The sequence below is a fragment of the Falco rusticolus genome, chromosome 7, assembly GCF_015220075.1.
Source record: "Falco rusticolus isolate bFalRus1 chromosome 7, bFalRus1.pri, whole genome shotgun sequence".
In the NCBI taxonomy this organism is placed as follows: domain Eukaryota; kingdom Metazoa; phylum Chordata; class Aves; order Falconiformes; family Falconidae; genus Falco; species Falco rusticolus.
In genome coordinates, this window is record NC_051193.1 from 65,407,010 (window position 1) to 65,420,931 (window position 13,922).

The window sequence follows — 13,922 nt, forward strand, 5'->3', positions numbered from 1 at the left end:
AGGAGACCCTGCTGGGAGCTACTAGATATTCCAAGTACATATTGTTCCCATTTGTTTCTCTCCAAAATTTGAGGTATGCAAAAAGAAGTCCTATTCCACTCAGAAGAGCAGTTTCTGCTGCAGCTGAGTGGGTGCAAGCAGGCAAAAGGAGAGCACAAGACTGCAGCAGGTGTTGCTTGAGAGAGCTGCTAGTTTCTGATCACTGAACCAGTTTTTGCTGTAGAAGTAATTCTCTTGGAAATGCTGCAGGTAGGTCTCACACCCACAGCAGCCTATTCTCATTCGTACTTGTTACTACACTTCAGCTGAGCTTTACAAGCCCAATAGGATTCTTTAACACACAGTAATTATGTATAAAGATACACAGCACTTTCTGCCCAATGATTTCAAAATACTTTATGAGCATCACTGAACCAAGCTTGAAATTCTCTGACATATACAGGTATTTTAAAGGGAACGGAGTACCGTAAATGTCTGCAACAAAGTGGCAATAGAATTCATCTCCTGAGTCTCAGTCCTGAACTTATCCTTCTCTTACCTCTAAATCATTTTTCTCCCCCAACCTGTTTCTTACAGTGAGAAGGACTACAGTTATTCTGTAGAAGTTTATTAATCCCAATACAGACAAGTGACTTTAATATGATTCCATGTGGAGACTGCCTGTCCAGTCCATGTCAGCATGATCTACTGGTCTCAGCTATCTGTATTCGGTTTATGCCTCTTGGTTCTACTGTTCTCCTTACGGTGACTCTCTTCAGAGGGTGCTTGGCCCTTTCTGTTTGTCCCAGATTCCTCAGGAAATTTCTGACCCTCAGCCAACACCTGCCGAATAGTCATATTGATGCGGGAAGACTCCAAGTACTTGGCACACACCTGCCAATCCTCATCAGAGCTGTGCTCAACGACTGAGCCAACAGGAAGGTCTGAAGCAAGTGCCTGGTCCAGACACGAAGGCAAAGCTGTCCCTTCAGGGTTGGGGAGGACGCGGGGCACAGCATGGTAGAGCAGACGGCTGAAGCCAGACATCACCATGATATCTCCACTGTGCATGAACATGGCTGTTGGGGCCTCCTCCCGCCTCAGGCCCCCAAGCAAAAATATCGAGGATTGCCCAAAACTAGAGATGGTAAGAGGATGGAGAGAGAAGAGAAAGAAAATTCAGGTAGAGAACAATTACATGTGCAGTAAGAAAATATTAGCAGCTAAATCCCTTTATAAAAAAAAACAAACCCAAACAAGAAAACCAGATGGACTCCTAGTAACAACTTCACAATGAGAACATGGAGAACAGACTAAGATACCTGGTTCTGGTTCAAGGTAGGCACAGTGTGAGCAGCTGTCCTGCCAGGCTTGAAACTCTGCTGAGGTATTTCATCCTTGCCTGCTAGTACCCAGCTGACACTCTGCTGCTTTAGAACAGAACTGCATTCTGTGCTAAGAGCTCTTCCACTCCAGGCACTGCATCCATACTATTCAAGCAGTCTTCAAAGAAAAACCTATGCCCTTGAACTACACCTTCCTACTGTTCATGCCTTCAGAGATTGAGGATTATATACTCAATTAGCAAACTACATAATACTGACTTCCTATAACCGTATGCAACCATATAATAAAGCCATCAACCCCTCCACAACACTCAAGTGCTTTCCTCAACTCACCTGAATGATAAAAGGGGCCGAGAATGGTCCAGTTCAGACTCATCTACATGAATTCCCAGTGAAGAGTCAAAATGATAATAGTTCAAGATGCCTGCTTGGGCTTGGAAACCCCGGAACCCGCAGGCTGCAGCCACTTGTTCTGACAGGAATGCAAGGTCTGAGGGGAAAGGAGTGTGGTGATTTGCTGAGTACTTCTGGAGGAAGGAGAGCGGGAAAAAAAAAAACACAAAACAAAACAAACCACACCCAGAACATCAGAGCAGCAAATACAACTGGAAACAAACATTGAAAGAGAACTCAGAAGTTTGGCTGATAGTCAGGGAGAAGGGCATCATATTCATCTGGAAAAATGACTACGACATAGGTGGACCCACAGTGCATTTACCTCCTATCATTTAATTCTGTGCCTATGCTGAGACTGCCAGAGATTCAATTAATCATGGAGTTCATCATCATATCTGGATGGCAAACTCGAAGTCTGTAAGATTAATGCCTAAGGTTAGTACCAACATCCTGAGGATCTACTTGGTCACTGTGTAAAGCTGCCAAAGGAAAGACAGTTCTGTATCTCAACAAGGCTCTGAAACAAGCATCTTTGTTCCTTCTTTGGAAAGTAAGGAACAGGAATCAATTGCAAACCTACTTTTTCTCTCTCCCATGAGTGATTCTGAGAGGACTGGAAAGCAATAACCAAGTTTTTATTAAGGCTACCCAATAATAGGCTGACCTGGTAAATATAAGGCTGCAAGCAGATTTGGTTAAGTATCTGCAATATACCGCATATTCACTGTCATCTTTTCTCAGCCTCCATCTGATTCAGTCTTATGAAAAAGTTTATTTTGGTCAGGAGCCCCAAAATAGCTGTTAGTTGGTGAGAGTGTACTATACTGGTTCAGACTCTTACGTTCAAAGGCACACCAGCAGCAGTCTCTTCCTGCTCTCGCTCACCCCTCCAAAGAGGACTAGTTTCTGAGAAGCAGCTGTCTTCAAGCATTCAAGGTCATTCTCATCTTAGGCAGTTAACACCCTTTTGTGACCATGCCTTTTGGTAGGGTAAAAATGGTCTTACTCCGAAACAGTCACAGGTCTAGAGCTAAGTATATGCTACCACATTACCTTTCAAAGGAAAGAATGCAGCAATGGACTTTTGCTGTTAAATGTTTCACAGTAAGCTAATGGAGATTAAAACATTCTTACAAGCATGGTTTGTTACAGCCTTTCCTCAAGGCTGTCTCATAGGATCATAAGCATTTTATTCCATGATACCCTCCTCTGCCTGCCATTCTGACTGCTTACAGCTAAGAAAAATGAAGAATTTTGTTTCAGTACCTTAGTATCCCAGTTATAATGGTAACCAAGAGTCACCCAGCGCAGCTTCTCCAATAAGCTTCTAGGCTCCCCTTTACCGGAACCTTTCCTTCTGCAAAGACAAAATGGAAAGAAATCAGATATGTGTTAGTTTCTGAGGGGTCCTCTGGTAGTGCAGCATACAGTAATGAGATTCACTTACCCACACGACAGCCTATTAAAACCATCAATGCTAAACTTCTTTCAGTGTCATTATCTTTTTCCTCCAAAGACCTTGGAAATTTACTTCATGCAATTTGTGCAAGCTATAGGGTCTACTGCCAACTGCTGTCAGCTTGTATTTTCAACGGGGTACATAATGGGTTATCAGATGGAGACAACACAATTAACTGGTGCGGATTTAGAACTCAAAATTAAGCATGTACTATTTAAGCACCGAAAGTGAAAGAACAGAATCTATGAAGATCTAAAAGCCGCAAACAGAAGGAAAAAAACATTCTAGGCACTTAATGGAAAATGACAAGAGCCGGAAAATGCTTCACCTGACAGTGAAGTGTATCAAGCTGCACAATACTGCAAAGGACTGTCAATTCTACTACCTGGTACTTTTACAAGGAGTCCTTTGTTCAGTAAGAAGCAAGACTGCTCTAGCTATGACCATATGTTTCTTGTAATGTCAAAAAGTCTAGACTGCAGATGTCTCCTATCCAGACTGCTCTGCAGGACAAAAAACTATTCTCAAGTGACAACCCTAATGCAAAGGGACTCAGTGGTCTGACGCCACACACCAATTTACCATTCTTACTTGAAGGTGGCGATGGCAGTAAGAGACCTTAGGGATGGGCTTTTACTATGGCTATGGAAAAGTCCTTTAAAAGTTACCAAGAGTATTACTATAGTAAATCAGACAGAAACATGCTAGTGACAAATATAGAAAGGCACACATATATCTTCTAGTCCACTTACTCCAGCAACTTCAGCTTCTTTTCTCAAGCTAAATCATGTGTTATGGTAAATAAAGAAAGAAAAGGGAAACGCATTCAGAACACCACAATAAACAGTATCACCAGATTGTTGGTTCTGATTTATAGCCTCGTTAGTTTTGTAAGACATGCTCTCTTTTACAAAACAGGATTTATATTTGTGCTGCCATGGTCAAATCTCAGCCAAGCATCTGCATTTAATATGCATTTCTACCCAGACACACGCCTTGTTTCTGCCCTTCACCTATACTGTACTGATAGCTCCTAAGCTAAACCAGGCACAGGAGTTAAAGGCCAGTTTCTTTACCTTTAATAATTTTTCATAGCTCACTGATTATCGAGTCATCTTTCCAGTTTCCATCTTTGTCATAAGGCAATAGCAACTGCTATTACCATAATGCAGTAACACAGTAACTGCCAAATACATGCTGCTTGGAACAATTTATGGAGCCTACAAGCAGGTAACAGCATCTAGAAGAGGGAGAGCCCACAACTCGTTCCTCTAAATCTTTCAACTCGTAGATCTGATGTTCATAATTAAACATTTTTAGCACATGCTTTTTGAAAGGGCCATTCATTTGCTACAGCGCTAGGGTGCTTGCACAACAGCAGGAACCCCAATAGGCTCAGTAGGTCCTTATTTCCACAACTTAGTATTTTGCATGTGATTTCACATGTGATTGCTAAGGAGAGCAAAGTCTGATTGTTACATATCTGAAATCAATGAGTTCTTAGAGCTGTAGCAACAGATGCTCCTACAAGAAAGCACAGAGAAATTCTGGTATAACTAGGTTAAAAATAACAAGACTGAACAACAGGGGAGCTTTGGTGTGAAGCTCCCTTTTTTCTGTATTCACTGGTCTAGATTCACTAGATCGCATTCTATAACTGCCCCCGCCCTTTTCCTTACACACAAGAGTACATATGTATCTCCCTTGTAGGGATGCTTTACCCCCTTTTATGCTTTTAATTGTCCCCAGCACTAAAGAAATTACTTTTTCCTCACTTTGTGGGGAAAGCATAGCATACATTTCTAGCAATTGTGTGGACTCTCCCTACCTTGTGATTCCTGCATGCTGAAAAGAGCAGATAAGCACATTTATGCATATTCCTGATGGCTTTAAATAGCATTAAAGTCGTGTCCAATCTTGGAAGTACACCTCTTTTTAGTTAAGCACCCTATTTCTCCCCTCCCTGAAAGGTTCTCACTCCTAGACAAGTTGGCTAGTTTGATCTGCCTAGGTAAAAGCACAAATACACCAGTTTGCTCACTTGAAGACTCAGACAAGTGCCCGTGTTTCTGCCAGCCATCACTCTTCCAAACACTGTTTTCAAGTGAACTGGATTCAGCTGCAAATTAACCTCTGTTCTGATCGTTCTCTCTGTGTGCAGGAGGTGCTGCTGGGAAAGGCCTGTCAAGCTGGAACAGTACCCCACTTTTTTCAGCTGTAGGGCACAGTTCACAATACTTTTATAGAACAATTTTTCATCCTTGATGGAACACAAAAAAGGTGTCTGAATTTCTGTAAATAATTCTGACTGAGCCTGGAAAACACAAGTGGAGGCATAACTTCTCTCCTAGGTTCAAATACTTAGAAGTCCAAACCTTGCTCTTGCCTTTCCATATCTTGTAGATGTTAAGAGCATTTCCAAAGAAAAATCTCAACATGTCAATTTTACTGTGGTGCAAGATGAGAGTTGTAGGGAACTTTGGTCACTCAATCACTGATTTCATCAGTCAAATCGACAAGGTAATGATGAATACCCAAATAACTAAAACACTGTGTACTGTAAACAAGCATCTATCCTGTATGTATTTTTACAGGTGACTAATTAACAACAACAAAAAAGTCTTTAAAACTTGGACTTTAAAACTTTCTGCTTGACTTCAAAACTTGAGTAAATCCTCCAATAACTTTCAAATCAAGTAGAGGAAAGGCAGCTGCATCAGCCACAGAACTCTGAACCTGTGGCAATCTTACAGAGCAGACAGGATTGCCATTAAAACCGTACATTTAATTGCCACCTCAGACTGAATAAAAAAAAAACCAAACCAAAGAAATACATTGGAAAATAAACCCACAGAAACTAGCCAACTTGAGAAGTTAAAAAAATAAAAGTGCAGACAGCAGCCTTTTAATTACAGTATGCTAGGTCTGACAGCTGACTGGGAAGAAGAGCTAGCATGAGCAGGATGTTTGGAAAGGATCCCTTTTTCCTCAGGAAAACTGAAGCCTAGAAGGACCTCATGGTTCCCCTCGCAGCTGAGCTTAGCAAGCTTCCAAGCACCATGATATCAGCCAGGGTCACTATTTTACATTTGACTGATCACTTTGGAATCATTTGCTACTAGAAAATCCCATTTTGAGTGTGAAAGCAGGGCATTCATCAGGATCCACATCAAGCCATGAAAAATCCATCTTTAACTTGGCATGTCTGACACCATCTGTATACTGCCAACATATACACAGTCTTTTTCAGCTTCCCTTCCCTGCTCATTTTTCTTAAGACTTTCTCAGGGCTAAGAACAACTTCTGGCTCCGTTAGTTTTGACCACCAAAGGTTATTGTGGACTTACTTCAATTGCTCCTTGCTTTGTCCCCACAGGTCAATAGTCTTCTCAGGAGCCATGTGCAGGTCCAGGTTGCAGACATTGGGTTTCTGGGGGTATAGCTTGAGACACTGTTTCACCCAGTGACGCTGGCAGCCCGGGAGGAAAGGGTTTGGTATGAAAATAAACCCTGATCACAGAGAAAAAGGGAGAGGGTGGGAAGAAAAGTATGATTAGGCATTTTCCTGTTTTTTTCTAAAACTAGAGCAAAGGACAGGGGTCAGAAGTACTGAAAAAACACCTTAGACATACAACCACTGACTTTGCATGTAAGCTGTTGGATCTATTGCCAGGTCTGAACTGTTAAAATCTATTGGTTTTTTTCACTACAAATGGTGGCCATAAAGTACACGGCAGACAGGGCAGCCAACTCTGGTCAAAGTAAAAAATGATCATGAAGGACATGCCTGTGTAAGGCATATTGACTACAAGCAGATAAAGGAGTAAGAACTTGCAAAGCCAATTGCTTTGGAGTATATCCGATTTTTAAATGATTCAGCGAGACTTTTCTCTTGAACCCTGCAAAGCTGAAGTAATTCTGGCCCAGTTTTTCTAGATTTCAAACTAACTTCGTTGCTGTCTCTGAACTCATACTATCTTCTTGTTACTTCAGTATCATGAAATGCAGAGATCAGTCCATGGGCTGAGCAAGTCTCTAGCAACGTAAACTGTCCTCTCTTTTGCTTCATGCTTATTTCCAGGTAAGTCTGGTTGTATCCATCCCTGCATTTTGGTATGGTAATACTCAAAGGGCATGAAAGCCAAATTATATCCCAAACTTCTTGTTGATGACCGCAAATACTGTGCAGTCATTTTTAATTGGCAAAACAACATAAATGTGTAACTAGTCTGCACACTCATTTAGCCGTGCACCTCAGGCGGAGTTCAAGCAGCAGCTCAAATAAGAGGGTTAGCCGAGATGTAACAGATTGATTTGGTCTATATCTTAACAGACAAAAGTCCTTGACAGAAGATCTGCCATCAGCAGGAGTGCTAACAAGATTCTTCACTGGAATTTTCTCCCCAGCACCCCAGGGGTGTCTCCTTGCAGGCCAGGGTCAATGGCACTGATGAATGAGTGTCTGACGGGAAGATGCTATTAATCTGTATTGTACCTACTCTGAGAATCAAGGCGCTCCCTCAAAGGCTGTCAATTCAGTGAGACTCGCCAACACAAAATACACATACAAAGAGAGATAAGGGTATAGGAGGAACAAAGGAAAAGGAGGTTTCAAGGTTTTGCCCTACTGTGTCTTTTTGAACTTCTCAGTCAAATCAAGTTAAACAGACAAAAATAGAAGAAAAGGAAGAAACAAGGCTAGGAGTCTCAGTAGGATACAAACTTGCCTTGTGGCCTTATGAAAGTGGTAATAAAATCACAAGAAAAGCTTCCTGCCAGCGTATCTCACAGACCTCACAAGATTAAATTAACTGGTTAGAAAAAGAGCCTTCAGTGTATTAATAATATACTGTCATTCATTTCACTCCATTCCCTGCACCTTCAGACAGGTCTGGTTACAAGAAGTTACTTTGCCAGAAGCATTAAATTTATTTTTTGTTGGCCTCTGCATAGAACAGAATAATAATATTGTCCTTCCCGTCTACACCTTTTGATGTGGGGTCCTCAAAGCGCTTTACTACATTCATGGAATTACACTCTACTATGTATGTATAATCTCTAGGTATTAATGAAGGAATTAAAAGCCTGGAGGGCTAGTTTCACACAGAGCTGAGAACAAGAATCCAAATTTTATGACCCTACTTGTAACAGAAGCTTAGAACATGCTCACGTCTCTCCAAACCTTTCATTGCTTACTCTTAAGACACTGGGTTAGTCTAGATTTACAGAAGTGAAAACAACTAAAAAGTGGGTTGCTGCTATGCTGCTGATGTCAAGAAAGGCAGAAAACTTGTAATTTCTAACAGTTGCAGAGTTTTACTGTAAAATTCTACGCTAAGAGTCAAGACTAATAGTTCCTGGGAGCGCCAGCAGTGCTAGAAATCAGTGACTTGCCAGACATGTGAGGGAAAAGAACAAGATTTATTTCTGTAGCAGTCTTTCTGAGCTGACTAAAGAACACCACAGACAAGCTTTGAAGTCAACACAATTGAACCTCTTGGCCTTGAAAGAGCTGGTCTGAGTGGAACAGGCAAATGATGAATTCTTTGGGGATCTGTATACTAAAGGAATTTGCCTTGAGGAAGCAGAAGCTTGTTCTCTTGTTGCAGCAAGATGTTACGGCACACTAGGAATTAATTTACACCTGGTGGAAGTGGTCTCCAGCCTCAGTCAAAGGAAGCGTAAGACATACAGATGTCTAGCAACAAGAACAACCCATCGTAAACCCAATTTGTGTCAGTTACAAAGATCCAAAGACAGCATCACCCACATCTCACAGAACTCGGGACACTGCAACAGAAATTCACCCAGCTTCCTTAGTCTTGTATTTCATTGCTCACTGTGGGGACAAAACCAGATTACTTCCCTTTCATTTGCCCATAGACAAACTGAAGAAATTCTAACTTACTTTAGAGGGCTATTAGGGCAGTTAAATATCTTATAGTGCTTTAGGGTGTCCAGATATAGGTAGCTGGAAAAGGTTAAAATATTATTCTTGTCCACACATGACTTGATGCTAAACAGGAACGGGAATTTCTTGATGTATTTGCATTTTATTTTAGTGAAAGGTTTTCTTTGTCAAAGCAGAAGAAAAACGCAGTTGAGTGGAACACTTGTGATCCCTCCCCATGTAATTGCTAGGAAGGACATTTACACAGACATAAAATGCTTGAAACCAAGGAAGGGCAGCTATAATATGACAGGTTAAGTGGAACAAAAAAATTGAGAGAGGCAAGAAGAGGTGGAAGCCTTTCTCCTACAGTTATTCCCTGTGTATTGACTGTGCCAGATGGCTAGCGTGGCTGCCTTAGTTTCAGAAGTGGTAGGCTGGCTTCATAGCAACCCACACAGACACTGACTGCAGTTCCAATGAACCAAAAGAAACATGAGAAAAACCAAAACAGAACAAAAAAACTCCCCTGAAATAAGGAGGATATGGGGAACTACAAACTCATCAGCCTTACCAAAATCCCTGGTAAGATTATGGAGCAAGCCTTCATAACAGCCATTTCCAGACACAAGGTGGTTGGAAACAGCCAGCATGGACTTACCGAAAGTAAATTTTGTCTCATCAGCCCTCCTGCCTGCTAAATGTGAGTTTTCCAGTCAAGTCTCCTGCAGCATTATCGCAGCCAAACTGGGGGCTTATGGATTTTACAGGTAAACTAAAAGGGTGAGCAAAAGCTGGCTGGGCCACCAGGCTTAAAGAACAGTGATTTGATGGTTCAGAGTCTAACCAGTGGCTGTTACGGGCTGTGTTCCTCGGGCTGATACCAGGGCCAAGACTGATAACTACATCTACATCAACAACGGGACAACAGGATGTCCATCATCATCACACAGATCACACTAAATTGGAGCAGCAGTGGATATGCTGGAGGCTACTGTTGCCACTGAAAGGGACTTTGACAAACCGAAGGAATGGGCCAACAAGAACCTCAGGAAGTTCAACAGTGGTAATGCTGCACCTGGGGCAGAATAACCCCATGCACCATACAGCCTGAGGACCAGGGAGCAGCTCTGAATCAAAGGACCACGGGGTCTTGGAGGACAAATTAAGCACGAGTCAGTAGTGCACGCTTGCGGCAATAAAGGCTGGTTACACGCTGCTCTATATTAGTAAAAGGGGCACTATGCAGAAGGTGGAACCAGATTCTTCTCAGAGATGCATAGCAAGATTATGAGAGGTAAGTCACAAATTACAGCAAGGCAAATTTTGGTTAGATACAAGGTGAAAAAAAATCACAAAAGTGGCCAGACACTGGAGGCGCCCAGAAAGGGTATGTAATTTCTTATCCTTGGAGATTTCCAGAACTCCCCTGTACAAAGTTCTGAGCAATATGATCTAACTTTCAGCTTGTCCTCGCTTTAAGCAGGGAGTTGGACCAGGACTCTAGAGGTCCCTTCCAACCTAACATCTTTCTGTGGTTCTACCAGGTGACCTGCACGCCTAAGATCCATTTCAGCTTTTGAAATAACCTGCCTAATGAAATTATTCTGTACCTTGAACAGGACAACAGGTTCTTATTCACTTATTGTACTCAGTGTTCTACACTAGCAAGTAGATGCCACACTTCAGCCCTGAAATCACTGTATTTCAGTCACTTATCTAATTTTCATGATATATGCTGAGGAAAAACAGATGCTACAGAAATGCAAAATCTCTATCAAAGGCAAATCCATTCTTATGAGGGATGGTCTGGTTGATCAGAGACAGTGAAACAACTGGCCCTTCTGTACTCACCTTCATATATATATATCCTACTCTTTAGCTGACTCTTTTGTTCTCCTGCCCTTAAAATAATACTAAACTACACTTAGGTAAACCAAAATAGCTTTTCCAGGCAAGGCAAGGAGGCTAAGATGGAAGATGCTCAAATCCCAAGCAACAAGGTTGTGTTTATTTTTTTCTTTAAATCAGAGGTACCTACCTGGATACCCATTGAGGCCATAGGCTTTCCACTGGCTAACTGGCTGCAATCCTGCTCTGTAGGCATCTTGATCACTGACAGAAGAAATACTGAGCTGTGATCTGAACACCTGGCAAAAGAAAACAAATCTGGTTTAAAAAAAAAAAAAAAAAGGAGAAAAAAAGGAAGACATGAAGAACTCATCCAAATATACCACCTATAAGAAAAGGTGTTACCATATTCCAAGGTAAGTTTTGTGAAAATGCCAGTTGTAACACAGAACTACTGTCTAAGCAACTGTGACCAGAACAGGGCATGCTGCTAACAGAGCTAGTATGTATGCAATACAACAATCAAAAGGTACCTGCGGTTTATACAATACTTACGGATCAGGACAGATGTCCTCCATTCATAAAAAACCCCATCAATTTATACCAATGAGAAAAAAAATTGCACTATTTGTCCATTTCTACAGTGCAGCCTCATCATTGTAAAATATTCTGGTAATTATCATCTCCATTAGACAGCAATATACCTGTAACATTTTATACCTTCAAACTGAACACCATGTTGCCACTTCTGTTTCCAACAGCAGGGTCAACAGCTCAAGGCTTAGCAAGATACGTTTCCTTGAGGAACTCTCTTGGGTCGCAGTAACGCTTGCATTTAAGCTGCAATAAGCCAACTCCTGCTGCAAAGAACCAAACTCATCCACTGTGTTCTCGCTCCCTTCTTCCCTGAGGATTGGGAACTGTCTTAGGGACGGCAGGGTAGAGGCAGGTTGATTTTGTTCTGGCTTGGTTCCCCAGTCCAGCTCTCCATGTGGGCTGTGCATAGTAAGTACAGGCTCGTATAAGGAAAGAGCTGGTCATAAGCAGGCAGAGACAGGCAAGGCTTTGTTTATGATAAAGCGTATATTAAATTAAGGCCTTTGCACACAGACTCTGCAGTGGCAAATGCGTAAAAATCAGTCTTTCCGCAGGCTGACAGCTCCGGTTAACACCTCCTGAGCAATGTGTCTAAAATATGTACACAGAATTTGTAAGAAAGCTCTAAACTAGCGTTGGGCAGCAGCCTCTGGCAATGTGCTCAGTTTTACCAATTGTTCAGCTCTCTGCCAAAAGCAGTTTAGTGACTGCCAGCCTTGAAGAGCTTAGTCCATAGTCCTGTCTGCAGAACATCCCCAGGAAGGCTCTGCCTTTCACTAAGACTCTGCCACCTCTTTGCCTTCTCAAACTGCTTACACATCAGCTGCTGCCAGGGCTTGTGGAAAGCGGGAGCTGTTTCTGTGCTAAAAAATTACACGAGCTGAATCAGTTAAATTAGCCTGGTAGCAGGGCAGCTGCGGTGTGTCACACTTCACTGAAGAACTCAATCACTTGAAAGTTTTCTGAGAGAAAAGGAACAGAAGTATCTGGGCCAATCTGCCTGGCCTGTACGCCTTCCTAAAGGGAAAAGCCAAATGTTTTTAACCTGAGGGAAAGAGGAATAAAAAGGTGCTTTCACTAGTAAGCTATCAACTGATCTTAGAAGGTAACAGCCACAAAAAGAATGATATGGAGAGGGGACAGATACTTGTGATGCTTTCAAGTACTTTGAATTTCTCACAAGGGCAGTGATGTTGGAATCCTATTTGATAAAGGATTGCTGCAAGATCAAGAAAGGCTGAAGTGTTAACAACTCCCTTGTTTAATGCTAATGCCTTGAACGATTTCAGATGGGTCTGGTTTTCTGTCCCATTAACAGTATCAAAATTACTGTCTGAAAAGATAGAAAAATATATATTCTAATAGAAGAGTAAAAGGAAAACACTAAGCATTGAACTATGAAAAATTAGGCAAAGTTTCATTTTAACTATGTTCCCTACTCCTTTTTTTTTCTCATACAGGCTCATACGCAGAAAATTCCTGGTTAACAATAGTTCATTTTGTGATGTGACAAAACAGAAGATGAGTTTAAAGGTCACTTCTCCATCACTCAAGACACAGTAAACTACTAACCACGATGGCTGCCGCTTTCAGATGTGCTCCTGACTGCACAGCCGCTGCAACAGCTGGGCCTGAGGGCCAAGCCAAGTGGGTATTATATGGGAGCAAGAAAAGCGAAGAAAATTCCCCAAGGGGAAGACAACAAGGACTCTGGGCACCCACTGCACGGCGGGGAGAGGCTGATCCCGGCTCACCCAGCTATTTCATGGCCAAGACAAAGGCCAGGAGGCCCGGAAACAGCATCAGCTCCAAGAGCGACATTTGCTTTTTGCCACCCACGTGTACCTGCACGTCCCTTCAGTAACACGTGGCTTCAACAGAGGCTCTGGGGACACCTTACTGCTGCGTAGAGTGACAATTAAACACTACGGGAGTAAATAAACATAAAGAAAAGCAGTAAATGCGTGGCTAGGCGGCGCGCTGGCCGAGGGCGGCGGGCCCCAGGGGCCTGGCGGGCTCCTCTGCGGCCACCCAGCTCGTTTCTAAACGCTGCAGCGGCCCGCGAGGAGGCTCCGCGCCGCACGGCAGCGCCTTCCAGCCGCTAAGGGCGCGGCAGGAGAGACGGCGCCGAGCAGGAGGGGAAGCGGCCGGCGCGGAGCACGGGCGGCAGCACCGCCACCACAGCGCTCGCAGGGCCGCAGCGCGCCGCGCCGGCCCGCAAGGACAGCAGCCGCCCAGCGTTACCTGGCCCCCCGGCACCGAGAAGTCTACCACGCCCCGCAGATCCGACGCGTCGCGTTGCCGATAAAAGCGAAAAAGCCGGCGGAAGGCGTCCTCCCCGCCCTCCCGCGTCAGGGCCGCTGCCGCCATTTTGGCCAGGCCGCGACGGGCGGCGCCACTCACT

The 13,922-nt window shown here is 43.1% G+C and overlaps 1 protein-coding gene and 1 long non-coding RNA gene across 4 annotated transcripts in view; one reads left to right on the forward strand and one right to left on the reverse strand.

Moving 5' to 3' along the window:
* The window catches only part of LOC119150649, a 31,003-nt gene extending 17,941 nt beyond the window's left edge, over positions 1-13,062 (forward strand). Inside the window, exons 4-5 of the long non-coding RNA XR_005105168.1 lie at positions 7,174-7,261; positions 12,979-13,062. This is a non-coding gene — a long non-coding RNA (uncharacterized LOC119150649). The remainder of the gene's footprint in view (positions 1-7,173; positions 7,262-12,978) is intronic.
* On the reverse strand, positions 380-13,916 carry ALKBH1 (alkB homolog 1, histone H2A dioxygenase). Of its 3 annotated transcripts, none has more exons than XM_037393261.1 (7): positions 13,763-13,843; positions 11,642-11,917; positions 11,112-11,220; positions 6,528-6,690; positions 2,988-3,078; positions 1,659-1,852; positions 380-1,117 (listed from the first exon to the last, which is right to left on the reverse strand). In XM_037393261.1, exons 2-7 carry the CDS (start codon positions 11,657-11,659, stop codon positions 694-696), a joined length of 999 nt encoding a protein of 332 aa, XP_037249158.1. In that variant the 5' UTR covers positions 11,660-11,917; positions 13,763-13,843; the 3' UTR covers positions 380-693. The 3 variants fall into 3 exon arrangements, with proteins under 3 accessions (XP_037249158.1, XP_037249157.1, XP_037249159.1); XM_037393260.1 differs by lacking the exon at positions 13,763-13,843 and adding an exon at positions 12,190-12,982; XM_037393262.1 differs by lacking the exon at positions 11,642-11,917 and having other exon boundaries at positions 13,763-13,916.
* Between the last annotated feature and the right edge of the window lie 6 nt (positions 13,917-13,922).

What these genes read in the sequence shown, in the direction of transcription:
- ALKBH1 (XM_037393262.1), bottom strand. Translation starts at nt 13,888, where the DNA reads ATGGCGGCAGCGGCCCTGACGCGGGAGGGCGGGGAGGACGCCTTCCGC. An exon ending in TGGCCTCAATGGGTATCCAG is followed by an intron (nt 6,691 to 11,111) that starts GTAGGTACCTCT and finishes CTCTGTGATCAG; the next exon opens with GGTTTATTTTCATACCAAAC. An exon ending in CGGCCCCTTTTATCATTCAG is followed by an intron (nt 1,118 to 1,658) that starts GTGAGTTGAGGA and finishes TACCATCTCTAG; the next exon opens with TTTTGGGCAATCCTCGATAT.